The sequence below is a fragment of the Dreissena polymorpha genome, chromosome 10, assembly GCF_020536995.1.
Source record: "Dreissena polymorpha isolate Duluth1 chromosome 10, UMN_Dpol_1.0, whole genome shotgun sequence".
NCBI lineage: Eukaryota > Metazoa > Mollusca > Bivalvia > Myida > Dreissenidae > Dreissena > Dreissena polymorpha.
In genome coordinates, this window is record NC_068364.1 from 43,342,444 (window position 1) to 43,367,946 (window position 25,503).

A 25,503-nucleotide genomic window follows, 5' to 3' on the forward strand; every position below is an offset into this window, starting at 1 on the left:
ATGGTTTTATGCTCTTAGGATTCCCTTCTGTTCCTATGACATGATACTTGTATGTCCGGCGCTTGAATAGGTGTAAAAGTTTAGTACACATATCACCGTCAACGAATGACTTGTGAATATACATTAAGTTGCATAAAGTAACACATTTCTTAAGTTTGGTTGTCGATTTAAGCAGTGGGTGTAAGCAGAAATAAAATCATGATCACGCTTAACTTTTCAAACATAAAAGTTGAGTTTACTATTTTGATTTTGCATTTTAGTGTGGTAAATATTGAGTCAAGTTGTGTAGGTAATAAGTTTCATGATATGAATTTTGTTATTAATTGAATGATATAATCTATATAAGGTTGTAGTTTGTAAAAAGCATTTAATATACGTGTGTGGAATTGCGTGTCCAATTTTATGTTGACTTTTAAACAAACGAACTGAAAACATATCGATTGCACGAACAACTGTGAAATGTTAGCTTAATATTAATGCATTTTTTAATAAATCATACATAAAAAACAAACACATGGACATCATTTTATGTAAATGAAGTCAATTTTGTATGAACACATACTTTTGCAATTTCTAATTCGTTTTATGTGTAAAATATCTACATATTATATTACAATTATATCGATGTATTAAAACCAAATAAAAATCCAACACAACAATTAAGGGGATGCATAATTCCCATAATAAAGAAAAAAAACAAAGTTGTTCAATAGTCCCGCAACAGGTTCGTTTTTACAATTGCTTTTTTTCAAGATGTGGGTAATGGAGAAAAACGGAATGTAATCCCTCGGGAAAACAATGTTTCAAGTTTATCCAGAAAAGCTGTATCTTAAAACCAGACGAAAAACTGGTTATGTAAAACATACTGGTTTTAGGAAGTTCAATGTTTTATGTTTTGGTTCTCTTTCAGAAAAGTACAATAATTTAACATCACAATTTGTAAATGTAGCATTACATAATTTAAAACATTTTTGATCATGAATTATATATCTTTTCGCAAATATCTTATCATAAAGTCTTTCCGAGGAGAAAATTAAAAAAAATCATGCTTTTTAAAGATACTCATATGACCTCCTAAGACCTTATAAATATTTGAAAAACCTTATATCCAAATATCTGATATGAATAATTCACACATTTTAATTATTACAAATGAATTATGTACTATCTCGATGTAAACAAATGAAAGTAGATGATAACTCCGCTAATTATGTTAAACAACATATAATGTTTGGGAATCGTTTGCTTTTCATTAATTGATAACACTATATGCTATACGTATATATTTTACGTGTGCGACTAAATGCCGACTGATTATAGTTATCTTTTCTGATACGTGCCTCATGCGAAATTGCTCTCGCGAAACTAAACCCATCCGATATTGTTTGCTAATAATGACGCACTCGTGAGGTTTTGTGAATGTTAAATTGCCCGGTGATTTGGATAAGTGTATGTTATGAGTTAAGTAAAAAAAACACAATACTATTCAAAATCATATAAAACAAATATTGAATTACTTATCACTTCTAAACCCATTAATGTTTAAGCCGAGTTCCTAAAATTATAAAAGGATCATACATAGGCTAGCAATAAAGCTGTTTAATTTGAAAGTGATGAATGTTTCATTAACATATGTATGCAATTTCTGCATAATGTATTAATTCAAGAAAGGTTGTCTTCCTCTGATTGTGTTTCCTTTATTGTTATATTAATAATTAGAAATAATTAGACACGTATCTGGTTTATTTATATGTTTTTTATGGGGCTAAACTAGGATGTTTTATTTAAGTCACGTTACGATGTTCAATCTCAAGTAAAATTCGTTGTAATTTCCATTTCAACTTTCTAAGTAATTTATGCATTTTTTAATGTATGGAATGAGTGCTGTATTGGACGTCATCATTGATGACGTTCAATCGAACGAATGATAAAGGGGGCTAAAATTCGTTAAGCTCCAGCGTATAGCAGCGATTTGGGAGTCTTGAAAACTGGTCTGTAACTTTTGCTGAAATTTGACATGTATATGGACCAGAACTCGATCTACACGATGGCGTATTCGTCATATCTGGGAAAAGTCCAGTTTTTGATAAAATTACGAAAAAGTGGTGTTTTTTATTGCGCAATCGCTATAAAATGAGTTCTCGCCGGAAGCGTTAATAGCGTTAATAGCAACCCAAACACAATTCAACCCAAGGAGACAATTCACGCGATAGACACTTCAAATTTGATTTTAATTAATACATATTGCGATTTTATTCCCAAATTAATAAATAAATTCATATTGCGTTTAACATACATAGCTGAACCCGTTTAGAAAATATTAACAAAACAAACAAAAACAAACAACAGTTAAATTTCATTAATGTAAATATGGTAACCTGATTACATATCCACTAGCGTACACATGAAAAATAGTTCGCAAGTAAACAACAAACAATCAAATTTAAACGCAAATAAGTTAACAAAATATATAAAATAAATCCGAGAAATTGATACTTAAAAATACAATTTCTGCACTAAAAACATTTTTGAGAGTCATTAAAACACATAATTTCGGAAGTATACAACCAACATTCAATATGGCTGCCAATGAACGTTCGAAAAGAACGCGAGAAAGTATTTACAAAATAACATCATCAAAATAATTAAAGTGAACGCTACTTCGCCGTTTTTTAGATAAGTATACGATCTATTGAAAAACACTAGCATTTGACATAAACACACCCGTGGATATGGAAATAGACATCACGCGGCTCCCGCATTTTGCGCTGTGTACGGTTGTTCAGAAAACTTGGTAAGTGTCATTGTGTTCTTGAATTTGTCCGATGAGTTGAATTTTATATACCATTACCATGCGAGAAAGTTTTCAAACACATTTATTTCTCACGAAACTTACCTTTAAAAATAAACAACACAAATATTAGTGGCACGAACTGGTATTGGCACGAAACGACAATCAACCGTTAAAGTTCAAGGGCATAATTTGAATGGAAATACATGTGTTGAATATTGGATAAATTAATCGTTTTGCCGTTAAAAGGGTAATTTTTTTTGGTTTGCTTTGCTTATTTTTTTTATCAAAACACAAGTTTTATAGTTTGATTTCTGTATAACAGTTCAGTTAACGTTATATCTTGAATTTATAAATATCGAAATAGATGTCGGAGTTTGCACATTTCGGACGTTGCTATGCAAATTGCAAGTTAGTTCTCGATAGAATATACTGTTTTACCTTTCGCATACAGTTGTGCAGCTGTTTTCCATGTAATGATGCAATGTTTTACGTCTGGAATACCCCCCTCGATGATTATAAATCATTAACTTCTCAAATTATAAGCATCGTCAACTTGACAAGGTTCTGTTTAATTAATAAATGGTAGAATATGTAAAGCTGAGTAACATTAATTCAGCACACATGACTTGATATGAAATACATATATATCTCGTGTGGCGTATTTTCATTTAAACTCTGGGTTTAATGACTACAAGTCGGCCGTGCAGTTAAATATTTTTTAAAGCATAGAAATGTAGTGTTTTTACGGTTAGCTCTTTGGGGTTCTTTCACAACCACTACAGCAATTACTAGCAACGACAAGATACTAAACTACTCACATGGGCATCAACTGGAATGCTCGTCAGGATGGCACCAATCGTCCTCGTCGTCTTCGAGGGAACTCGTCGGCTATACTCGTCGGCTATACTCGTCGACTCGGCGGGTGCACACTCGTCGGCTACGGCTCGTCCACGTCACAAATAGCACTATACATATACTTCTGGGAATACACCTCCAGGCAAATACGTACTTAAACACACAGTCACCGGCTTACATACACATATACTTCTGGGAATACACCTCCAGGGAAATGCGTGTCATTGACACAATCACAGGCAACTCACAGACTCACATACACAGTCACAGTCTCACTTATATCTTCTGGGAATGGCCTTCCAGGTAAATACGTGTTGAACACACATAAAATACAATATAATACAATATAATACAATATAATCTATACTCAGGCTCACAATTACTCACTCAGGCTCACAATTACTCCAAGCAATACTCAGCTTGGGAAAATACGTCTACTCGCATCAGTCACCCGTGCATAAGAGAGCGTACTATCTCGTGCTGCCCAGCATGCACTATTCCGATTTGTCGCTGGTTCCCAATCACGAGGTATGTGCGCATTTTGTAGACCGGGCACCGGCACAACACTCCTCCCACTTTTCTCCTTTTGGGACGACGCCACACAGCGAAGGAATCATACCGGCGCAACCGATGAAGTAATAGTGCCCCTTGCGTAAGCACCTTGACCCAACTCCCCTAAGTCAGGCATAGCTTTCGCCCGACCTCTCTTTTGGCGCAACGCCTGCCATAAACCACAACTAAAGTTAATGCATCTCCATTAAATGACCATTTGTGTTTAGCACCTTCGCACAAATATGAACGCATATGAGCCATAATCTTTGTTAATAAAGAGTTAAAAATAAAAGTTCACAATAAGGTCCGGTAACTCTTGCTCCTTTTCTTGTCTGCACAATAATTGGACAAGTGTACCCACCTTCCAACCTATTTTCACAAATTTTAAGAAATAAAATAACTTATCCACTAAAATCATAAAATATCATACAAATACATCCCCTCGCAGCCCAAATGAGAAGGCCTACGCCCTCTGCATGTGACTGCATAATATACAATAAAAATCCGCTTGGTTATATTAAAATAAAAATCACAAGAAACGTAACCTTCTAAGGCAATACAAATGCGTTTAAATAATATCTCAGTGACAAAAAGGTTAAAAATATAAGAATAAAAATAATCTTATTGTTGTCCAAATAATACATACAATTGCTTTTAATTTCACACAGAGAACGTATTTTGCAACATAATCATTGACATTATATGGAGGAAAAGACAATTAAAATAAAACTATTGTACCCACTACATTCCTCCCACTTTTCTCCTCTTGGGCTGCCGCCCTACGGTCGCACCCAAGGCAGAAGAGATAGAGACTCAAATGGGACCATAATCCCCCTCCCGCAGGCACGGGACTGCCTTTGCCCAGCGGGGTACATACAGACCGCTGCATTCTAGCGGTTAGTGACCAATATGTTTCTTGCATAAGAAAATTTCCATCACATTAGTAAATAAAAAAAACATTATTGTCGGCTATCGTCCGACAATTGCTTAATCAAGAAAAAACATTCTTGTTGGCTTTCGTCCAACAAGTACAGTCACTTATGTATTAGAATGTGGAGATCACACTGAGAAATAATGTACTTTACAAAAATAAAAACAATAAAAGTGTACATGCGCCGGGAAACAACTCCGGCCATTCAAAAAATTAAAGTGACGCTACGAGACAGTTGCCGTCAAGCACGGTCACACACAAATTTAAAAAGACCTGCAAATATTGTTTAAAAGAACAACTCCGGGAAATACCACTTCCGGCCAACAGTATTGAGTGTGACAGTGGTCGTCAAGCACTGTCACCTATAAAAAACAAACTCATTCGACAAAATTCTACGACATTGCTCGGCATATGGTTGGTAGAAAAGAATTTATAGAAAGTTACGGAAATAAATGACATGATACAGCAATGACGAAGTGATTGAAGTTAGATTGACTCACAAATCTTAACATGGAAGGATAAAAGGTGACGGAGGTGCCAAGACTTGGATATTGCAGGGGAAACCGGGTTCCTATTCACCATCTGCGTAGTTACCACATCCGATGGTGCGGTGTGACAGCGGTCGTCCGACAATGTCCGACAATGTCACACCCGACCATAAGGGAAAAAAAACAACAGACTTCACGGGAAATAATCAAACACATCCGTGACTGTGCAAAGCACTTCTTAGCGCGGTAATACAAAAATTACAGGAAGTTAAGCGCGGACGGCACAAGATAATTTGGGACGACACTTTATGCCTATTCATTAAACCCCCATTTCGCAGAGCACTGCTCAGATTAATTTCACTTTTATAGTTCCAACAATATTGCAATAAAAGACTGGGCTTAAACTGAGACAATAGGACATATATATTCAAAACAATCTAATCAAACTAATTAAAATGTTTAAGAGAACTATTACTTTTATACACCGCGTACTTCATGTAATTTTCATAACAACAGCTTTTACTACTACTACTACTACTACTTCTGCTACTACTACTACTACAACTACTACTACTACTACTACTACTACCACTACTACTACTACCACTACTACTACTACTACTACTACTACTACTACTACTACTACTACTGCTGCTGCTTTTAGTGTTACTACTAGAGATACTCCGCGTACACCGTAATACATTATCAACACCGCGAATAGAATGTGACTGCAACTTTACTGTATTTTTTTAAAAATGGGGGTCTTTTGTATTTTGCATTGTTTTCCTAGTTTTACTAACAATTAACCTCGCCATTTACAATTTTAGGCGGTACAGATTTTGGAAGTTAGACGCTCTGGTGGTCGCCAACCCAATTTCCACCGCTGGGACCGCTCCCAGCGGCGAGAACTAGAGGGTCGCCACCCTTTGGAACCACGCCTAACAAGTCTTCGAACACCACCTTCCCAGCTGTCATCTGGGGTAACTCGGCATCCGCATGCGCCGCCCTTACGGCGGTCACACGCGGCAACTTCTGTCGCCCGTCTGACAGGTACTGACCTTCCGGTGGCCGGAGTAGTTTCAGCAGCTTTTCGTTGGGCTATTTTGGCCCCCACCTGGTCGGCCCTGTCGGTCGCCATGCTTTTAGCCGCCTCCGCAGACTGAACCGCAACGCGCTGCACGCGAAATTCATCATCGCACACAGGATCTCCATGGTATCCTTCAGTGCTCTCGCCAATGACCATCCTTGGATCACTGACGACATCTGGCACTGTTGGCAGCACCAAGGGAACTGCATCGTGCACGTCCTTGGCATGCTGCACCTTCATGCAGGACTGGGAAACCGGACCTAGCTGGTTTACATGATCCACTTCCGGTTGGCCCAACTGCTTAGTCGTCGCAGCTACCACAACGGGCTCCTTCTCCTTATGGTTGGGCAAGGACATGGCATGGAAATGTCCCCAGTTGGAACCATATCTGCCGCGATACGATCCCTCAGGGCGGACTTTTGAACTTTGGTTCCGATGCCCACGTAAACCTCCGCCAACCGCTCCCGCAGGATACATAACCTGGCGTTGGTCGTTGTACCACCGGTTCCGGACCTTCCCTGGGTAGGGGCACTCCACAGGGTATTCGGCATAGCCTTTTTTATTTCGAAACGGCTTACCCGGTTGTCGGACAAAGGGATCAACGGCCGAACTTCCAAAAGAGTTTGACAATCTCTCCACAGCATCCAGCAACTTCTCGACCACCTGGGTCAATTTGTCGACCGCCGACACACTGACCTCATCCGCAGTGGGTGCTTTCTTCACCTCGTGAACCCACATTGACTCTTCTTGCTCAGTCTTCTGGGTATACCTCGGAGCCGCGGCGCAAGCCGACTGAACATGGCAATATATCTTCAGCATGTTCATCGCATCTCCCATAGATGTTGGTAACTGCAGACTAACATGCTTGCCGGCCTCCTCGTCAATCAAACCGTGACAAAACTTCGTCACTGCCTGTTCAGCGGCGTATGCATAGGGCAGATCACGAAACGCCGCTGTTGCCAGCTTCAGCGCCCGATCTGACCAATTGTCTAGGGACTCGCCTACTTCCTGATGGGCAACGTGGAAACGGCCCTGCGCGGTGGCGGTAAGCTCCCTGGCGCCAAAACGCTCCTGCAGTCGCTGCATTAGCTCTGCGTAAGGTACCGTCCCTCTCCCTTCGGTAAGCAACGCATTGAAATCGACCGCCTTTCCTGTCAAACACCAACCAAGGCAATCGGCGCATTCTGCGTCAGACCAATCTTGCACCCTTGCGTAGCGCTCAAACTTGCTCTGAAAAACAAACCAATTGCTCTGCCCATCATATAGCAGGCTCTTAGGCAATTTTGTCAGAACATCCCGATCTTTCTGTGTCGGGGGAATACTTGGGCCAGGAGGGTTGCTTGGTCCGGGCAAATTATTGAAAACCGATGCATTGCTGGGTATGGGAATAGTGATGGTAGATGGAATTAGGACAGGTAGACCATTCGGGGCAAGAGGGCCCCTTGAGGCACGATGGGATCCCGTAGGCCCATTGTCCCTACTCTGGGGCAAACCTAACAAAGGGGGCGAGGCGGGGACGCTTGATGCGACATTAAACGGTTTCGGTATGCTTGTCATCATATGGTCCGGCTGTAACAACAGACGCTTTGGGAACAAAGGCTTTGCAATCTGGGGAAGAAAATCGTCCCATTGAGCTACGTCCGCCTCAAGAGCCGAAAGTTGGGCTTCTAGTTGGGCCCTCTCGTGATCCTGACTTACCGACTCCTTCTCGAGCACAGACATATCTATCCACCTTTCGTGTGGGTCCATGGGCCTATTTGCGATTGACCGCCCCATTCCACCCTCCCCAACATGTTCCGCCCCATCCCCATACCCCAGGGCTTCTCTAAATAATGCGGGGTTAGTACTAAAATCCAACTCGGTCATGTCACCAAAGGTCAGCGGCCGCCCTATAATTGCCTCTAAAGTATGTGGTAACAAATTTCCCGTATTTTCCCGTATCAAAACAATGGCCTGTGCCAGTTGTCTGCCCACACCCAGAATATTGCATAATCTAGTGGGAGTTTCGTAGTTCACTCGAATTTTTCTTGGGGCTACCAGTAAAAATGGTGGGGTATATCCACTTCCCATATCCATTGTTAATTTAGAACTTTACAAGTAAATATAAAAAAGTTAAATTAATAAACAACCTAAAATAAATGGGCCGAGAAATTCTGAAATAAAAACTTTTGTATCTACTGGTAGACAATTAAAATTGAATTGCCCAACAACAACCAATTAACAAAATCGCTATCACTGTTGTTGCTATCAATAATCAATAAAAACTGAAAGTAAGAAACACGTCGCTTTAACTTAACGTTAAGCACCAATTTCCCGGGACCCAGTTTACATTCGCAATAACACTGCTATAAAAAAAATGCCAAGGACAAAACTCGTGCGTGTAAACTTCTATTTCCTCGGACTTTAGTTACCGATATATCAGCAATTTACACTGCTATATACAACAGTCAACCAAACACGTTTTTCATGAACTGCTGCGCACAGAATACGCGCCAACTAATCACGGGAAAATTGCCAAATAAAAAAAACACGTGGCCATCCGTTGATTACACAAGCAATTAAACTGTAACAAACAGCATTGGAAAATCACGTTTTTTAAGAAATATTTCACCAACTGATAACATGGCCAGCGAATGCCAACAATGGAAAAAAACTACGATGCCGTCTATTTGTTACACACTTCTTAAAATAGACGAACACTGAGTTCAACAAGTTAACAACAGAAATCACGTTTTATGAAACGAACAGTTTCTATACACTTCAAATTAAATTTGATCCGTCGATTGAAAATAAAGTATGCGATGCCGATTGATTTTGCAACTAGCCTAACCGTTAAACACAAGTTTCACTGTGCCCCACGTTGGGCGCCATTGTAGTGTTTTTACGGTTAGCTCTTTGGGGTTCTTTCACAACCACTACAGCAATTACTAGCAACGACAAGATACTAAACTACTCACATGGGCATCAACTGGAATGCTCGTCAGGATGGCACCAATCGTCCTCGTCGTCTTCGAGGGAACTCGTCGGCTATACTCGTCGGCTATACTCGTCGACTCGGCGGGTGCACACTCGTCGGCTACGGCTCGTCCACGTCACAAATAGCACTATACATATACTTCTGGGAATACACCTCCAGGCAAATACGTACTTAAACACACAGTCACCGGCTTACATACACATATACTTCTGGGAATACACCTCCAGGGAAATGCGTGTCATTGACACAATCACAGGCAACTCACAGACTCACATACACAGTCACAGTCTCACTTATATCTTCTGGGAATGGCCTTCCAGGTAAATACGTGTTGAACACACATAAAATACAATATAATACAATATAATACAATATAATCTATACTCAGGCTCACAATTACTCACTCAGGCTCACAATTACTCCAAGCAATACTCAGCTTGGGAAAATACGTCTACTCGCATCAGTCACCCGTGCATAAGAGAGCGTACTATCTCGTGCTGCCCAGCATGCACTATTCCGATTTGTCGCTGGTTCCCAATCACGAGGTATGTGCGCATTTTGTAGACCGGGCACCGGCACAACAGAAATATTCCAAAATTATTTTGGATTTTGTGTTTGTCATGCATAATTTAAATTTTCATAGGAATAAAATAACTTACAGCGACAGGATTACGGCTTTGTTATGGTAAGCATTTGATACAAATGTTATTAAGAATGAGTGTGGTTGTAAATAAATTTTGACAAAATGGAACGAAAAAAAAACACACAAAATGGAAGTGCGTGCATGTTACTGTATCTTGCAACTTTATTGTTTTAAGAATTGGATTAAAGTTTAAATTTAGGTAAGCGTGTCGCTTATACTAAATTAAGTTCTTAATATCTCCTTTGCTCTTATATGGTATGAAATGCGTATCTCGTGTAACGTAATTTCATTCAAACTCTGGATTTTAATGACGACAAGTCAGACGTGTTATTTTATTTAACAGTAAAATATTTTTAAAGCATCAAGAGATTGTAAAAAATATTTCCGATTGTATTTTTGTCATGCATAATTTAATCTTCCATAAGAATAAAATAACTCGCTGTGTCAATATTTCGGTTTCCTTAATCATGTTTTAGGTAAGAATGGTTAGCATTTGATACACAAGTTTTAAAAAAAATAGTGTGGTTTTTAATAAATTTTGAGAAAGAGACGGATGATCAGAATTGGAGGTTCAAATCTTTGTCAAGTATAAAATGTTAACCATTCTGACCTAAAACACAATACAGGAAACCATACATCCAACTTGTCGTCATTAAAGTCCAGAGTTTACATGAAATTATGTTACACGAGATATGTATTTCATACTATACAGAAGCGAAGGAGTCATAAAAAAACTCAATTTAGTATTAACAACATGCTTACATGTACATCAATTTTAACTTTAATTCTTTGCTTTGAACAATAAAGTTACAAAGATTTGAACCTCCAATTCTGGTCATATTACATTAATATTTGCATATTTTAATACCATATAAATATTGTTTAAATCTATTTGTTGATAAATTTAAAATAGCTGACTTTCCTCTTACATGCCCTTGTATTTCAAGATAGAATACTTTCCTTCACAGAGGAGAGAGGTCTGAGTTTGAATCTCAGTGGGGGCTTCAGAGGATGATTTATTTTTAGAAAAATGATTATATTTGCTCATCTTTTTAAATGACTTTGAGCCACACACCTTAAAATTAACTGCATGGCATAGTAAATTTAAGTATAAATAAGAAACATATCTTTATCTTTGCCATTTAGAATATATCTGGTGATTACAAGGTAGAAATCCGTCTTTTTTGCGCTTTAAAACTTAAAAATAATCGCGTTTGTAGAAATAGACGTAAATGTCTACAAATCCTACTTTCAGTTTAAAAGCGGTACCGTTTGAACAATAATATATTACTTTGTAACTAGGCTATAGATTTAATTTTATCTATGCCAATTAGAATATACAATGTATCTGGTGGTTACAAGGTAGAAATCCGTCTATTTTGCGCTTTAAAACTAAAAAATAATTGCCTTGGTCAAAATATGAGAATACGTATATAGAAATCCTACTTACTGTTTTTAAATAAAAAAATAATAAATTACTTTCTACCTAGGCTATAGATTAAATGACCCTATAATGATCAGATTTGTATGGAATGAGTGCTATATTGACGTCATCATTTGATGACGTTCAATTGAACGAATGATAATGGCGACTAAAATTCGTTAAGCTCCTGGTTATAGCCGCGATTTGGGAGTCTTGAAAACTGGCCCAACACTTGTGCTGAAATTTGACATGTATATGGACCAGAATGCGATCTACCTTTTGGCGTATTCGTCATATCTGGGAAAAGTCCAGTTTTTGATAAATTTACGAAAAAGTGGTGTTTTTTATTGCGCAATCGCTATAAAATGAGTACTCGCTGGAAGCGTTAATAGCGTTAATAGCAACCCAAACACAATTCACCCCCAAGAGACAATTCACGCGCTAGACACTTAAAATTTGATTTTAAATAATACATATTGCGATTTTATTCCCAAATTAATTAATAATTTCATCTCTCGTTTAACATACGTTTTAGAAAATATTAACAAAACAAACAAAAACAAACAGCCGTTAAATTTTATTGTTGTAAATATGGTAACCTGATTACATATCCACTAGCGTCTATGCATATTTACACATAAAAAATAGTTCGCAAGTAAGCAACAAACAATCACATTCAAACGCAAATTATTTAACAAAATATATAAATTTATGCTAGAAATCGAAACTTAAATACAATGTCTGCACTAAAAACACAATACCAATAGTTTTTACAATAACACATTCGACATGTACATGTACTTCCAACAACACGCCAACCTCTATTTTCAAAGCGAATGTGTAGAGTAACATTTCAACAATAAAGACAAACTGGAACTGGAGTTTAACTTAGTGCGCAAATTGGAAGTGATTACAGTAATTTATTTTTCAACTTGTCAATCTCCGTAGTATACGTTTAGTTGTGAGATGTTAACGGTTTCCCAAAAAAAACATGCCTTCGCTACGAAGTCAAAGTGGGTGGGGAACGAGACTGCTTGTGGATTTCGAGTTGCTGGAAGTTTGTAACGAAGCTGCTTTTGTGCAATATTCAGCGATTTTGCAAGCTGTGTGTTTGAAGTTGGAGATATATATTGCTGACATTAATGATGTTGTGTACGTTCTTGTGACCACTGATCTGCATATGATACCAGTGGGAGAGCATCCCGAATCCCAGTTCCCACATAGTCTGCAACAGATGTTTCCTGGTCGAGTGGTTGGTAAGTTTCATCGTTATACATGCATATTACACATTTTACATTATTTGTGCTATTTTTGACACCCATTTTTCATGCTGATGAACCAACGGTCAGTGCCAGTAGTCCTACTGTCATTGGTCTGTGTGCTTGTTGAAAGTACATGTAGAAAGGGTTGATTAGCTCCAATAAGCCATGTTGCTCTTTTTTGGATAAAATTTATGGCAGTTGGCTTTTTTATCTTTGTGCAGCAACATCTGCCGCCTCATTTTTTGAAAACATTAGTCGCACACTGTTCATATTGTGGAAAAATGAGTCTTGCATGTAAAAGTAAGAAAAATGGGTGGTGACTATTCAACAATGTGAAAAAATGAGTCGCGCATTGTTTAAAATACTTAAAATATCAGTCGCAAACATTAGAAAAATGTAAAAAAAGTGTCTCACAATGTTGAAAATTGTGAAATATGAGTCGTACAATGTTGAAGGTTGTAAAAAATGAGCCTCGCAATCTAGACAATTATGGAAAAATAAGTAAGGGGACAAAAATTCCACTCGTCTGCTCATATTGACGAGTGAAATCTTTAAAGGACAAGTGAATTTCCCTAAAGCGCTCGTCCTACAGGACGAGAGAAAAAGCTGATGTTAAAATATGTTTTTTAAGACCCGTAAATAATTAAATAAAATCATTTTCTTAAAGCATATCTATTCCGAAAGTAGAACGAGAATGAACTGGAAATTGTAATTGTAAATTTCATACAACAGGTGCGCATTGTTATGCGAGACTAAGTCGCGAGTAAATATTGGTGTCAATGTTGACAGGGAAACATCCGACTGCATTCACTGTAAGTATTGATTTTTAAAGAATTATTTAACTGCAAAGTACAGTTTATAACTAGTCTGAATTTCGTCCAAAAAATGTCTGACATTTGAGCGTTCTTTAAAGGGATGGGGGGGAGTTTGGTGTTCAAACATCCCAAACAGGAAAGCACGCAAGCATTAGAAAAAAGTAAAACAGCAGTCTTCATTTATTTATTTTGTGTTCCTCATAAATAACTTATTTCACTGCTCAACATTTCTTTTTTGATCAGCTGGCATGAATAACTGAGTAAGCAGCATTTTAGCAGTGATATAGTAAATTTTATTAGTCATATTAGCCCTTTGCAAACTTTATTTCACACATATTCAAGGACGAGTGCATATGTGTTTGCAGGACGAGTGCACATTTAAATGCACTCGTCCTGCAGGACGAGTGCAGTTTAGAAATATTTTTGTCCCCTGTAAGTTGCACACTGTTCAAAATTGTGAACAAATGACTTGTGACTGTTGGAAATAGTGAAAATAATTAATTGAGCATTGTTCAAATTTGTGAAAATATGAGTCTCAAACTATTCAAATTTGTGAGAAAAAAAGTCGCTAACTGTCGAAAAATGTGAAAAAATGAGTTGCACACTTTTTAAAATACTGACCATTTGCATTGCAAATTCCTCTACCGGTAATTAAAATACTGACCATTTGCGTTGCAAATTCCTCTAATTTTTGCAAAAACAGCTTTCACTATTTATTTATTTAATAATAATCAGCGTTCTAGATAAGCTGCGTATCAGCGTAATATACGCATTCGAAATATCAAGATACGCTCAATTTATCATTTCCGTGCGTACATTTAAGCAAGCCAATCTGGACTTACGCTAATGCTGTAAATTCTCTGCGCAGTGCCCCAGATAATTATTTGAGAAATAGGGTTTTCACCCATTGATTTGAAAAATAGGGTGATTTCCTTCTTGAAATAGGGTGAAATAATTTATAAAAATGCATACCTTTATATCATTAATGTTTTACTTCTGTGGAAGATGCTCACTTGTACTGATTCAATAAAACTTTAAACTATCATAATTAACTTTAATAAACTGATGTTTCATAACATCTTTAATCATTGAAACTGTCCTTAATATAAACTTAAAACAAACAAAAATTCGATAACACGAATGATCATTTGGCTCTTGCTTTCTTGGTTCGAAACAGTTTGCGATCGACTGATATTTTTTTCTCAACAATAGCGGAAGTCTTTCGACCTCTCTTAGACATTTTTATTTTGCATCGTTATAGAAACTGAAAGTACGGGCACTTTATAAATACATGCACAATGAGCGACGGATAAAGTCAGATTGAAAACGCATGTATGTCGAGGAAAACAATTTGATCACACTTTATTTAACTATGAAATCTAGAACGCAGAGAGTTTGAATAAAGCTTGACTGTTTTCATGGTCCGTCATCCAGGCGCTTGCTTAATAAATACGCGTGACGATAATAATTTCAAAGAGAAAATACCGAAAATGAGCATTTAGTATTTTCGATTGAAGCTATTGTGTTGTACGCATTGAATTTGACGAATTTGCGCACAAATCAAAATGGTTGCGTTTTCAATAGGCATGTTATTGAATTTCTTTGCGTTTTTAGACATTTTAATAGGGTGAAAGACGCAGATACACAGCTTATCTGGGGCACTGATGCGTATATCATAAACAAAAAATATAAACAGCTGATTGTCTTTAGCCAAAAAATGAGACTGGTTATCGTAAAAATTAGAGCTGGTTGTAGAAATAGTTAGCCAGTCGGTATGTATACTCTGTAGCATCTAGATGCATGGTAAATTTAGTATTGATTTTTTAACAGACAGTCAAGCGCTTATGTGTTTATTAAATTACATGAAGTGGTCAGCATGGCTTCTTCCAAGCCAACACAAATTACTTCTCAAAGTACAATTGATTCTTTGTGTATGGCAAAAATTGTATCGAGTAATAAAATTGTACTGCCAATACTGAATGATTTAAATTCCTCTGTTTTAAAATCAAAAAGGAACCACTAAAATGCTAATAAAACAACTGTTGAAAGTTGGCAAAAAAGTTCTCCGTTGGCCACGGTGGTGGATAATAACGACGAAGATCTTAAATGTAATCTGCCAACAAGTTAAAATAACAAGAAATTAAGAAACCTACTAATATGAAGGAATACACATAGTTAGTGGTTAATTGTTATTAAAGTAGAGTGTCTGTACCCCGGCTATATTCTGGTTTTACTTTTAGCAAATTACCCTTCAACCAAGGCGAAATTTGACCATTTACCCCTATGCTTTGAAAAGTGGGGGTATTTACCCCCATGGGTACATTTTTTTTATCCTATTACCAGCTGAAAATCGATAGTATAACAACGATCGTATAAACTTTACCTTAATACTATCGCTATTTTTTCCGACCTCTATCTTAAGAACACTATATGTTTAAATGTGACGTCATAGCAAATGATGACGTTGAAGTAAACAAACACTTTGAAGTCAACTTGGAAAACCAGCGCTGTTTCTTTGAATTTTAAAGTATTTATACTTTTTTTGAACGATAAATGACCACAAAAAAGGATAAATAGAAAATTATGTGGATAAACTGGATAAAGATCAAGTTTATCATGCTCGGCACGAACCATGTTAGCGGCAAGCCTCGCGCTTCATCGGTTCTAAGCCTCGCATGATAAACTTGATCCAAAACTCACATAATATTCTCTATATCTATAATGCTGAATAATTGAGGTAAAAAAACAAGTCTATTATAAAAAAAATTCAGTTTAAAGAAATCGTAATTATTTTTAGCTCATCTATTTTTTGAAAAAAAATTATGAGCTATTGTCATCACCTTGGCGTCGGCGTCGGCGTCGGCGTTGGCGTTGGCGTCGGCGTCCGGTTAAGTTTTGCGTTTAGGTCCACTTTTCTCAGAAAGTATCAATGCTATTGCATTCAAACTTGGTACACTTACTTACTATCATGAGGGGACTGGGCAGGCAAAGTTAGATAACTCTGGCGTGCATTTTGACAGAATTATGTGCCCTTTTTATACTTAAAAAATTGAAAATTTTGGTTAAGTTTTGCGTTTAGTTCCACTTTTCTCAGTAAGTATCAATGCTATTGCATTCAAACTTGGTACACTTACTTACTATCATGAGGGGACTGGGCAGGCAAAGTTAGATAACTCTGGCGTGCATTTTGACAGAATTATGTGCCCTTTTTATACTTAAAAAATTGAAAATTTTGGTTAAGTTTTGCGTTTAGTTCCACTTTTCTCAGTAAGTATCAATGCTATTGCATTCAAACTTGGTACACTTACTTACTATCATGAGGGGACTGGGCAGGCAAAGTTAGATAACTCTGGCATGCATTTTGACAGAATTATGTGCCCTTTTTATACTTAGAAAATTGACAATTTTGGTTAAGTTTTGTGTTTAGGTCCATTTTATTCCTTAAGCATCAAAGCTATTGCTTTCATACTTGCAACACTTACTAACTATCATAAGGGGACTGTGCAGGCAAAGTAATGTAACTCTGACTGGCATTTTGACAGAATTATGTGCCCTTTTTATACTTAGAAAATTGAAAATTTGATTAAGTTTTGTGTTTAGGTCAACTTTATTCCTACAGTATCAAAGCTATTGCTTTCATACTTGCAAGATTTATGAACTATCATAAGGGGACGGTGCAGGCAAAGTTATGTAACTCTGACTGGCATTTGGACGGAATTATGGGCCCTTTATACTTAGAAAATTGAAAATTTGGTTAAGATTTATGTTTTGGTCCACTTTACCCCTAAAGTATCATAGATATTGCTTTCATACTTGGAACACTCACAAACTATCATAAGGGTACAGTAAAAGGACAAGTTGCATAACTCTGGTTGTCATTGTTACGGAATTATGGCCCTTTTTTGACTTAGTAACTTTTAATATATGGTTAAATTTTGTGTTTCGATCCACTCGAAGTATCAAGGCTATTGCTTTCAAACTTCAAATACTTACATGCTATCATGAGGTTACTGTACCTGGCAACTTGAATTTTACTTTGACCTTTGAATGACCTTGACTCTCAAGGTCAAATTATTAAATTTTGCTAAAATTGCCATAACTTCTTTATTTATGATTAGATTTGATTGATACTTTGATGAAACTACTCTTACCTGACATACCACAATAGACTTCACCCAAACCATCCCCCGTGCCCTCCCCCCCTCCCCCGTGCCCTCCCCCCTCCCCCCCCCCCTAATTTTTTTTTTTTTTTTTTTTTTTTTTTTAAGATCATCTCACAAATGACCACCACACCCTCACACTATACCCCCCCCCCCACCCCCCACCCCACCCCCCCCCCCAATTTTTTTTTTTTTTTTTTTTTTTTTTTTTTTTTTTTTTTTTTTAAGATCATCTCACAAATTATCACCACACCCTCACACTATACCCCCCCCCCCAATTTTTTTTTTTAAACGGTTATGTTTGAAATACCGTCCAACCATCGCACCCAACCCCCCCCCCCCCCCCCCCCCCCCCCCCCCCCCCCCCCCCCCCCCGATTTTTTTTTTTTTTTCGCTTTTTTGGAAGATAATGTAATAAATGTCCACAACCCCACACTATACACCCCTCTTCACTCCACTCCTCCCTCCTTTGTGATTGAAAATGAGAGTCCCTTCACCTTTAAAAAGAAAATAGATGAGCGGTCTGCACCCGCAAGGCGGTGCTCTTGTTTATTTAAAGTTATTTACGGCCATTTCATATGCCTATAATTATTATCATTTTTTTTATTATGATATTGTGTGACAGAGGTCCTAATTTAACGACAACTCTTGTGTTTAAACTGTTAAACAAATTAACAGTATACTATATGCAAAGACTCACACTGGACAAATTAATCATTAAATCTACAATGAATGGGAAGTAAGCATTTGTCCCTCTATTTACATTGTTTTTTATCATGATAGAGTTTTTTTTCTCTAACCCGTGATATTAAAGAAAAGATGAAACTGATCAAACAGCAAAGCTCAGTCTTGTATGGTATGAAATTACTGAGGGTGTATATCTCATACACCATCACTCACTTACTAAGGCTCGATTGGTCATTGTTGGCTCGGGTACTACTTACATGTACCCTGGGTAGTATACTTACATGTACCCCGGGTACGGAGTATATACTTAAACGTACCCGGTGATATTAGACTGTACCTGAGTTGTATATCCTCCCAAAATCCGATACGCTACTGATTACCGTTAAACGATATTGTTTACCTTAAACAAACTTCTATTTTAAAATTTCTGCATCATGTTGCTTTTTATCCCCACACTTTTTGAAAAGCGTGGGGATATTGATCATATTGTGGGTATCTCCGCCGTCCGTCCGTCCTGGCCTGGCCACTATCTCCTCCTACACTATATGCACTAGAACCTTGAAACTTACACACATGGTAGCTATGAGCATATGTGCGACCCTGCACTATTTGGAATTTTGATCTGACCCCTGGGTCAAAAGTTATGTGGTTGGGCCCGGGCCGGGTCAGAGATTTTTACTCATTTTTTAGGTTATTTTACTATAATTTCTTCATTTCTACACTGATTGTCTTCAAATTGATACCAAACCTCTCTTATGACAATACGGTAAATCTCAACTATGCATGGCCCCATTACCAACCCTGGGGGCCCCGCCCACATAGGCCACTCCCACTAAAAATTGCAGTTTTACTATAATTTCTTAATTTCTACACCGATTCACTTCAAATTGATACTGAACCTTTCTTATGACAAAACTATCAACCTCAGATATGCATGGGCCCCATTACCAACCCTGGGGAACCCCACCCACATAGGCCACGCCAACCCAAAAATGCCTTTTACTATAATTTCTTCATTTCTACAACGATTCACTTCAAATTGATACGGAACCTCGGCCCCATTATCAACCCTGGAGCGCCCCGCCCACATAGGCCACACCCACCAAAAATTGCCTTTTACTATAATTTCTTCATTTCTACACCGATTTACTTCAAATTGATACTGAACCTCTCTTATGACAATACGATCAATCTCAACTATGTATGGCCCCATTACCAACCCTGGGGCAACCCGCCCACATAGGCCACGCCCATCCAAAATTGCCTTTTACTATAATTTCTTCAATTCTACACCAGTTCACTTCTAATTGATAATGAACTTCTCTTATGACAATACGGTCAATCTCAACTATGCATGGCCACATTACCAACCCTGGGGTGCCCCTGGGTCAAACATGCGGCGTGGGGATACGCGTCGGCCTCTGCCGCACCATTTCTAGTTAAGTATGCATGTCTATAATTTAAAGGCTGTTAAAAGGAAAATTGACCTAAATGTGAACATAATTAATTTTTACAAATTAGCCGACAACAACTGATTTAGCATTAAAATTCTCAGTTACGTTTTAGTATATTTATCGTACCCAGGGTACATGTAAGTATACTTAAGAGTACCTGAGGTGCATGTAAGTACTGTGCCAACAATGACCAATGAAGCCTTACTAACTGTATAATGATTATATCTCACCAACTACCTTAACCTTGTGTTTATTAACCTGAAATTTATGTAAAATCTGGCTTTTTTACTTTAATTTTTCATTCAATTGATTATGCAATTTTTGACTTATCTCGTGGGAAATTATTTGAATCTTTGGATATTAATGTATTTTAATGTTGTGTTTGTCACGCATAATTCAGTGTTTTCCAAAAAAATTGAGTAGCCAGTTATATGGGCAGCAACTATGCGGTAAAACAAAAGCATTTGTGACATTTAACTTGATGTATTTGGGAATAGTAGCCGGCATGTAAAAGAAGTCGTTTTAATGCAGGTATTACATTGTAAATATTTATTTATTATTTCGAAGATAACAGTCATTGCAACGTGTTTAGTGAATATTACATCGATAGGCTGGCATGAAAAGTAGCTCCTTTTGAAGCACAAACTGCATCCAAGAATATATCATGGCTGACCCGGTTTGATGAGGCCTGTTTTTGATAATAATTTATTACTATTTTTACTTCCGTGTTCATAATCTTTACGGGCGCCATGCTGGAAATAGTCCGTTTCCCACAATGCATTTACAGCGTTGACACACTGGGTCTATACCGGGAAAAACCACGCGCCAGTTTTGGCGCCTGACGTCATCCCGCCGAAATTTTCATTGGGCAATTCATATGTAAACGTCATTGTATTCGCAAAAAGGCGGTAAACTTTAAAAGCCAGACATTGAGGGCAAGGTGCGAAAGTAAAATGTCTCGGATATTGGGAAAAAAAACGCGCGTGTTAGTCAGTTAAATAGTTACTTAGTTAGTTACTTATTTTGTTTAAAGTTCATAAATTTATATTGAAAAGTGTAAGGCAATAATAACTTAAACGGACTAATGCACAATGTGACCAACGGACTGTCGGATTACTAACGGTAAGAAAACATGCAGTTTATTGTCAATATTGACAAAAATCTGCGCAGATTTATTGGCTTTGCGTAATGCCCCTTTTCGCACTGTTTTCAGAAACTTGTGTTTACAATCACACTCGCATATGGAAATATCATGAATATAAGTGACATGAACGCCTGAGAATGTCTTTGCTGCAACTAGTTTAGTGGAGTGTAACATATATTATGCGCATGCGCTTCGATTGTTTTATTACATGCGGTATTGGCAGCCATTTAAAGAAATGTGAAAACAACACATTAATCTTACTTGTTCTCGTTCTAATTAATATAATTTTTCAACAGCTTGGTCGAGTATCGAGGTAAATATATTTAAATGCGTTTGCATATAAACTGAATACCGTATGAAACGTGTAGATGATGCTTTTCTGCATTTATTAACGACTGCAATTGTTTGTGAAATACCATTGTTTTTTACTGTTATAAAATTGTGTATTTCTAATATTTGGGTATAATACGTGTGTCTGGATATATTAGATATATTATATGGTTGTTTTATATAGTGCATATACAATGAATAACTTATGAGGGCTTAGTGTGACGATTTAGAATACAGTTTGGATCCTGATGAGACGCCATGGTTTGTGGTGTCTCATAAAGTGCAAATATTTCAAGGGAGACGACTGTTATAAGTTTCTGATCAGCACAAATTACACAATTAACTCCCTTTCTTTACGGGCTCCATGAAAATGCTATGTCCACGTATAAAACTGTTTTACAGTGTGAAGACCCTACATAAAAATGCGGATTTTTTTCTTACGTGGTATCTTGCGACACACATTTTCAAGTCTATTTCATTACATTTGGCATATATATTAACAAAAATGGCATCGTATGAACATGTCGTCATAGTATATAAGCAACATTGAAGCCTAATATACATTCATCTATTATTATTTGGGCACAAATAATTTTACCGTATGAAGACCCTACATAAAAATGCTGATTTTGTTCTTACTTGGTACCTGGCGACACACATTTTCAAGTCTATTTCATTAAATTTGGCATAGATATTTATAAAAATGGCATCGTATGAACCAGTAGTCAAAGTATAAGCAACATTGAAGCCTAATATGCATTCATCTATGATTATTTGGGCACAAACAATTTTACTGTGTGAAAGCCCTACATAAAAATGCTGATTTTTTTCTTACTTGGTATCTGGCAACACACATTTTCAAGTCTGTTTCATTAAATTTGGCATCTATATTAATAAAAATGGCATTGTATGAACATGTCCTCATAGTATAAGCATAGAAGCATAATACGCATTCATCTATTATAATTTGGGCTCATACAATTTTACCGTGTTAACACCATATATCAAGTTGCAGATTTTTTTAATACTAGTATTCGCCACATACCCACAGGCATTTTCATTAATATCTCAGAAAAAAAGACATATAAATTAATACACATGGCATCTAAAGAACATTTTATCAAAGTTAAACATGGTTCCCAGCCAACCTGGAAATCAGGGAAAACTGGAAAAAGACTCTTTTTTTCCAGTCAGGGAATTTGGAAAGTTTGTGAAATCAGGGAAAAATCAGGGAATTTTGTTTGGTCAGACTTTCCCGACTTGTGTCGAGAAGTCCATACAATTTAAACAGCAAATCATTTCCTCTGCATATCTATCGTGACTTTGTAGTATACGTGTAGCTTAGTTATGTCTGCAACTGCTATTTATTCAGGGTGTCTAAAACAAGAAATAGGTCAAAATCATGATCCTGGAAGTTTTATTTTCCATCAGGGAAAAATCAGGGAATTTTGTTCATACAAAAAGCTGGGATTCCTGTTAAAGCAATATAGAGGCATGAAATGCATTTTTCTGTTATATGTCCACAAATAATTCCACTTAGTGATGACCCAGCTTGAATATGAGGATTTGTTGAATTATTATTGCTAACCGACATACATTTTTAGTAGTACATCAGGATTCAATACCAATACCTTAGTGAAAATGGCATCGGAAGAACATTTGTTCATTGTACTAGATAGAATGATACATTATATCTATCCATCTTATACTTTTTTGCAGTTTCAGTAATATTTGGTCTATAAATGATTTCAACATGATATAATTATTAATCATTGCTAGGAAATGTTTATATGTGAAACAAAAATTAAAAAAGACGTTTTTTTCCCCCATTTATGTATCTATGTATACATCTTTTGTTGCAAACAGTTATGCAACATGTGTCAGAAAACACCCACGACAAATATATGGACGGAATGATTTTTTCACTTATGTGGGTGTATGTTGGCTCCACTTCACACGATACAGTCATTGTAGTTTAATTGAAAAACGCATCTTACAATGTGAGATGAGTTCTGGGTTCAAGCCCCAGCAGTGGCCTATCATGTGTGATATACAGAGCCCATTATGATTAAATATACACAGTTATCTATTTAAAGAATTCAATTAAATATAAGGAATAATGTTAAAGGGGAATTGCTGCTTAACCATTTTTGGGATTGTATTGTAATTTTTTGCCAAATTTGACATTCAATAACAGGGTTTATAGACATCCCAAGCATAACTGTTTCTAAATTAAAAAAAAAAAACAAGTCGAAGTGTGCAGAATATCAAAAATTTGAAACTTTCTGATGTCTAAAAGTCATTAAATGCCACTTAAAGTTTACATTTTTTTGTTCAAAATGACCCATTTTGTGCTGTTCATTATTGGTTAATGTTTTACGCTGTCAGGTCCAAAAGCGCACATTCTGTAGCTTGTTTGGACCATAATCTATAATGCGGCCAAGTTTCAGCAGATTCGGCCCAGTGGTTCTGATTTTATACGCCGTGCCTAGCTTTTAATGAGTATTACTCACTGACTTATGCATATGAGCTCGGCTGTTTTCGGAGAATACCTGAGGTATTCTCATAGCCAGCTCATCGTATGTGTCATGTCTTTTCGCCTTCTGGCGTCCGCCATGCTAAAACCTTAACATTGACCCATTGTACCCACAATTTTCGTACCCACATTTTTTTTCGTAACCAAAGTTTTCGTACCCACATTTGTTTAGTACCAAAAATGTGTGTTCCCGCATTTTCTTACCCAATATTTTCGAACCCACATTTTTTTAGTTCCCACTCATTCCATCCCGCGAAACCCTTAAGGTGTCGCAACTCTAGTAAAACAGTTTGAAATACACGAGCCCAGCCGTTAGCCCAAATGTTTAAATAAAGTACCCAGTTTTGAATCTTAACTGACCTTAAAACATAGTTTGTTTGCTTTTGAGACTGTATATGCTATATCAAGATTGCATAATACTGGCACGAACCTCTGGTATTAAATACATTAAACGAGTACAGTGCTATCTACTCTACAACAACATATACATTAAACGAGTACAGTGCTATCTACGCTAAAATAAACAGGAACTGTTCTAATTATTGAGACAGATACTGCAATATGATTCGCCATTATTGAGATACAAATATTGGCAACGAACTGACCCTGCAAAGGATATATGATACATTTAGTTACTATGTCACATTAAGAAAGATTGATACGAACAAAATAAATGCCGTATTAGAAATGTATGAAATATTGAGAAAGAAACAAATCAGCGGTTGGCATAATTTCCCGTCGATGTTATCTATTAATAGGCACCAAACATGTTTTCCAGATAAAGCGTTTAAGTTATATTCGCTATGGGTTTGTATATTGTCCATATGAAACGATTTTGATTATTTAAGCGTATCCTCATGGAAACGCATACGAAAATATTAAATTGGGTTTTGATCGTTTAAGCATAAAACATAAAAGCTCTCTTTTAAAGATTTGTGTTTGACAAGTTTAACATTACATAAATACTTGCATATGCCGTGCTTTTTGTGTTGATCCTTTGGATAAAGTAGTAAGGGTACGTTTTTCTTCTTGTTCAAAAACAGCAACACACTATTATTTTAAAGATGTCATTAAAATATCTTTAGGGACAATAGCATGATCCATTATTTGTTAAGTGATGATTAAGGACCATCAAATGGCTTAAACATTGACTTGTCAAACAAAGGCTTTGTCATCAACAAAAAGGAGACCCGTACTGGAATAGTTAACCATAGCATCCTTAATTATTTTCTGACTGAAACAATTTGCACATATGTGAATTAATAAAGATGTTTATTTAGTTATTTTAGTATATGTGCTTTAATCTTGATCTAAAAAGATAGACCATGATATTCGCACAATTCAATTAACAGCCGTTAGTATTTG

General features: G+C 36.8%; 1 protein-coding gene and 1 long non-coding RNA gene across 2 annotated transcripts in view; both read right to left on the reverse strand.

Annotated features, from left to right (window-relative positions):
- LOC127847548 (uncharacterized) overlaps nucleotides 1–8,699 on the reverse strand; it is a 285,306-nt gene extending 276,607 nt beyond the window's left edge. The window contains exon 1 of the mRNA XM_052379556.1: nucleotides 3,613–8,699. Coding sequence (XP_052235516.1) covers nucleotides 6,444–8,573 — 2,130 coding nt within the window. The 5' untranslated portion in view covers nucleotides 8,574–8,699 and the 3' untranslated portion in view covers nucleotides 3,613–6,443. The remainder of the gene's footprint in view (nucleotides 1–3,612) is intronic.
- Nucleotides 8,700–12,312: 3,613 nt separating this feature from the next.
- LOC127847560 (uncharacterized) lies at nucleotides 12,313–21,393 on the reverse strand. The gene is made up of 2 exons (XR_008034037.1): nucleotides 20,731–21,393; nucleotides 12,313–12,975 (listed from the first exon to the last, which is right to left on the reverse strand). It is a non-coding gene; the product is annotated as an uncharacterized LOC127847560 (long non-coding RNA).
- Nucleotides 21,394–25,503: the final 4,110 nt, after the last annotated feature.